Raw genomic sequence first — 5,185 nt, 5'->3', positions numbered from 1 at the left:
CAATCATCCAGCCCCCTGACTGGAGTCTACCATTTGAGATCATGTGCGATGCCAGTGATCATGCTGTAGGGGCTGTGCTGGGGCAAAGAATGGGAAAGGCAGCCCATGTCATCTACTATGCGTCCCGAGCATTGAATGGAGCTCAACTGAATTACTCCACTACTGAGAAGGAGCTCCTGGCAGTAATTTTTGCTTTAGAAAAATTCAGGTCATATTTGTTAGGTGCTAAAGTAATTGTATTTTCTGACCACGCAGCATTAAGGTACCTAATGACCAACAAAGATGCCAAACCGAGGCTCATCAGGTGGATATTGCTACTACAGGAATTTGACTTAGAGATAAGGGATAAAAAAGGCTCAGAGAATCTAGTAGCAGACCATTTGAGTCGCATACCAGTTGGGGGGGAGAGCGAGCCTTTGAAAGATGCATTCCCTGAAGAGCATTTATTTTCCTTAAATTCTCAATTGCCTTGGTATGCTGATTTAGTCAATTATCTAGTAACGGGTAATTTTCCTGCAGGTTGGCCAAAATCGAAGAGGGATAAATTGAAGAGCGACGCCAAGTACTTCATCTGGGATGACCCGTACCTGTGGAAGAGATGTGCAGATCAAGTGATGAGGAGATGTGTAAGTGAAGTGGAATTTCAATCTATTTTAGCTTTCTGTCATACTTTTGCCTGTGGAGGTCATTTTGGACCCAAGAGAACTGCTCATAAGGTTTTAGAAAGTGGATTTTATTGGCCTTCGTTGTTTAAGGATGCCTATGTGTTCTGTAAGTCATGTGATCGCTGTCAAAGGGTAGGTAATATAGCCCGTAGAGATCATATGCCCCAAGTCCCGTTGATTTTTGTGGAAATTTTTTATGTTTGGGGTATAGATTTCATGGGGCCTTTTCCTACTTCCTTTGGTTTTATATATATTTTGCTGGCAGTTGATTATGTGTCTAAATGGGTGGAGGCTAAGACCACTAGGACTAATGACTCGAAAGTAGTTGTTGATTTTATCAGGGCTAATATTTTTGTGCGATTTGGAATGCCAAGAGCTATTGTCAGTGATAGGGGAACGCACTTCTGCAACAAAACCATAGCTGCGTTGTTTCGCAAGTATGGTGTACCCCACAGGGTCTCAACGTCGTACCACCCTCAGACCAATGGTCAAGCGGAGGTATCGAATCGGGAAATCAAATCCATCTTGGAGAAAATGGTGCGCCCCGATAGGAAAGATTGGAGTCAACGGTTAGAAGATGCACTCTGAGCCTATCGGACGGCGTACAAGACTCCTATAGGGATGTCGCCGTACAGGTTGGTATTTGGGAAGCCGTGCCATCTTCCAGTGGAGTTCGAGCACAAGGCTTTTTGGGCGATTAAGCAATGTAACATGAACTTGGAAGAGGCCGGTGCCCAACGAAAGTTGGATTTGCAAGAGTTGGAGGAGATCCGAAACGAAGCGTATGAAAACGCTTTAATTTATAAGGAGAGAAGTCGGGCATTTCATGATCAGCAAATTTCTAGAAAAACCTTTGAAGTTGGTCAGAAGGTCCTCTTGTACCAATCCAGGCTCAAGCTATTTCCAGGTAAGCTACGTTCCCGTTGGATTGGACCTTTTATTGTTACTCATGTTTTTCCCTATGGTGCAGTTGAAATCCAGAGTGCTAAATCAGACAATAAGTTTGTGGTGAATGGACACCGTCTCCAACATTATTACGAAAGTTTTTCAAGTGGAGAAGTGGAGACAATAAGTCTAGACGCACCACCGTGTCCTAATCAGTGACACTTTACTATGTCTAGCCAAAGACATTAAAGAAAGGCGCTCATTGGGAGGCAACCCAATCTCTTTTACTTGTTTGTTTGGCTTTGTGTGATAATCTCACTGTGTTTTCCTTGAGTTTGATTGGTTTCGGGCTTGAAATTTTCGTTTTTGGTGAGTTGTAGGTGTCTATCTGACTCGGCGCGCCCGCGTCATCTCGCAGGGAGTGCTCACGGTCAGAGAGCTATCCTGCCCTCATGACGTGCCCGCGTCATGACGAACAGAAAGCTCACGGTCAGAGAGCCCTCTGGCCCTCTTGACGTGCCCGCGTCACGTTCGCGAGAAAGGTAAGGATTCAAAAAAAAAAAAAAAAAACAAACAAACAAAAAAAAAAAGAAAAAAAAATATTTCTCACCGTAGCTCAAATAGAGCCTAAAAAGAGAAACAAAATCTTTTTTTTTTCTTTTTCCTTCTTTTCTTTCTTTCCTCTTCTTCTTTCTTTCTTCTTTCTTCTTCCCGCTGCCTCTGTTCGCCCTTTCTTTCTTTTGTTCCACATTCCGCCGCACTTAAAGTCCACCACCCACCTCGCGTTGTGCTCCCCAACCGCGCGCCTCCTGCTCCACCTACACCGCGCGCCACCGTCTTCCTCGATCTCCCAGTCGCACGCCGCCATCCACGGCCGCCGCAGGCGCAAGCTCTCATCTTCCTCCACGCGCACGCGCCGACGCCGCGGGCCGCCGCTACTGGAGACCAATTGCTGTCCGCTGTGTTTCTCTCCCTCTCTCTCCGCTGCTGTCCACCACCAGCTCTCTCTGCCAAGCGCGAGTAGCCGCCGCTGACTTCCACCGCCGCAGATCCATCGTGCACCGCCGCCGCTCTTCAACCACACGCGCGCCACCCACGCCGCCAGCAACGACAGCAAGCTGCCGCCCTCTGCGCGCGCCACCACCAAGTCTCGCCCTTCCTTCTCCCTCCAGCTCGTCCTCCGTTTCCTCCACTTCCACCACAACCGCTTCACCGCCGGCCGTTTGCATTGCTCCCTCTCACCCCAGTTCCGCGACACTGCTTGCTGCTGTGTCCACCGACTGCCGAGGTACTGGTGGAGGTATTTGGACTTCATTCCCCAATTTCTAATATTGATTGGTGCTGTTTCAGATTTTCCCCAATTGCCATTGTTGACGGTTGGAGTTTATTTTCTCAATTGGTGATTTCCGCCAGTGGTACTGGTTGGACTATTTTTGCTTGGAACTGCTATTTCTTTTGGGTTGGGTTAAATTATGCAATTAATTGGCCAACTGGAGCCATTTGTTGGGACTTTGGGTGAACTGAATTGCTGTGATTGTTTGTTAACTTTGGAGGACACTTTGAAGCACACGTTGATTGTGGACATTGGTTGACTCGTTGTGAATTGCTGGGCACTATTTTGCTTGAATTGCTGGATAACTCGCTGAGGTTTCTTTTGGGATTTTGGTTGAGTTATTTCTGAAATTGCTTGTTGAATTAGGGAGGCTGGCCGGGTGAATTACTTGTTGAGATTGGTAATATTCGGTTTAATTACTTGTTGAATTGCAGATTGGGAGGGGCCTTACTATATCGGGATACTTATTGACTTCTGTGGCTGGCACACTTGCTGGGGTTACTTTCATTGCTATAATCATTGAGCTCATAACAGTTTGTTCGCCTTCTGTGGGGCATTGGGCATTTTTAATTGCTGAAACCCTTTTGATTGTTATTGATTGGGTTACTACTGGGAGATTTCTGCTTTGTTTTTGCTGAGTTTCTTTTGCTAGTTGCTTCTGCTGGATTTTCCACATGGTGAGACCAAAATCATCGTCTAGGTCTAGGGCCCCTCGTTCTCAACCCCCTCCACATGCATCTATTCCTGTGAATACACCTTCCAACCTACCATCTTCTTCTAGTGTTCGAGCCCGCTTGGGTAGGGGTAGGGGTGCTCAGGTGGATACCCCACCTCACTTTGGAGGGCACCTAACCTTCACTAGACCCGCCGATCAGTAGAGATATGCTAAGGTCTGTGAGCGGTGTATTATACCTTGCAAAACTTGGGACAAATTAACCGTGATGGGTCTAGGCATACGAGAGGAGGTCGAGCAGATGTTTACAGCCATTGGGTGGCGCCCGTATCTTGATATCTTCTGCCCCGCCTTTGTCGAGCTGACTCGGGAATTTTATTCTACCTTTGAGTTTGAGCTGCCCACGAGGTACACCGTTGAGATACCCAATGTCATCCGCTTCCGTCTGATGGGTCGGGAATTTAATTTTTCGATTACCCAATTTAATCTGGCATTTGGGTTCATTACTCAAGCGTATGCTGAGACTAGGGAGTATGGTGAGAGTGCTTGTGACTACATAGAAACTTTTCTCTCCCGCTACCGCACTGTGTGGGAAGACATGTCTACCGATCGGCACCGCTACGACCCTTCTCGATCTAGGAGCTCCTTTCTTAAGGACCCTAGCGCCCGATACGTTCATCGATTCTTAGCCTACAGCTACTCCGGTCGGAAGGACAGCTCCGACATTCTCTCTCGACCCGAGTTTTTCTTCATCTGGAGTATGAAGAATAACATCAAGGTCAACTTGGGGTGTTGGTTGGCGGCGCAGTTCAAGACCGTCTTAGCCAAAAAGAACAAGCCCCTAATCCTTGGGTCCTATATCACCCACTTGGCGACACAGTTGGGGGTTCTTAACTTGGAGGACCACGACCTACATTTGGCGTTCGAGATGGAGCTCTTGGACGTGGATTGCTTGGAGAAGATGGGAGTCGTCGAGCGCCTGCCCGACGGTTCCTACCTGTTTACCCCAACGGGCCCAGTTCGAGCTCCGGGGGCACACCGTTCGACACAGGCGGGGCCTTCTTCATTCCCTGGGTCGGCCGAGGACATTGCTGGACCGTCTACCTTCGCCCCACCACCTCTGTCACCTGGGACTCCTGAATGGCAACAACTCCGGGAGCGGGTTCAGAATTTGGAGGCTCGAATGCTCAACGTCGACCTCAATGTAGTTGGCATAGCGCAGAATTTGGCGCAATTTTTGCATCATGCGGGCTTTCCTCCTCCATTTCCGCCTCGCCCACCACTTTGACCGGACTTCAGGGAAGTTTTGCTGTCCTCTCACCCACTTTTGTTGGTTATTTGTCACATTGAGGACAATGTGTCCTATAGGTGTGGGGTGGTTTCTAATGAGGTGCCAGTGTTTTAGTTTTTAGTAATTTTTAGTTTTTAGGTGCGTCCTTAACTTTTAGTTTGTTCTTTGTTTATTTCCATTCAGTCATTTTCTTTCTTTCTAGTGATGAGCTGTCACGTGAATGCCAAAATTTGCTGGATTATTGCCTCTAATGCTACTTTTGCCAAGTTTTTTTTTAAAATAAATGTGTATCGAGTTAATGTGGTTGGGTCCAAGATATCTCCTTGGTGAATATCGGA

General features: G+C 47.4%; 1 protein-coding gene across 1 annotated transcript; it reads left to right on the top strand.

Moving 5' to 3' along the window:
* The first annotated feature begins 1,286 nt into the window (after positions 1-1,286).
* Positions 1,287-1,769, top strand: LOC113755793. Its single transcript, XM_027299696.1, has 2 exons — positions 1,287-1,572; positions 1,636-1,769. The coding sequence occupies exons 1-2, from the start codon at positions 1,287-1,289 to the stop codon at positions 1,767-1,769; spliced, it is 420 nt and encodes a 139-aa protein (XP_027155497.1).
* Positions 1,770-5,185: the final 3,416 nt, after the last annotated feature.

Source organism: Coffea eugenioides, unplaced genomic scaffold (genome assembly GCF_003713205.1).
Source record: "Coffea eugenioides isolate CCC68of unplaced genomic scaffold, Ceug_1.0 ScVebR1_1745;HRSCAF=2652, whole genome shotgun sequence".
Lineage (NCBI taxonomy): Eukaryota > Viridiplantae > Streptophyta > Magnoliopsida > Gentianales > Rubiaceae > Coffea > Coffea eugenioides.
Note: the sequence above shows the minus strand (reverse complement) of the source record. Positions and strands in the feature narration are given on the sequence as shown.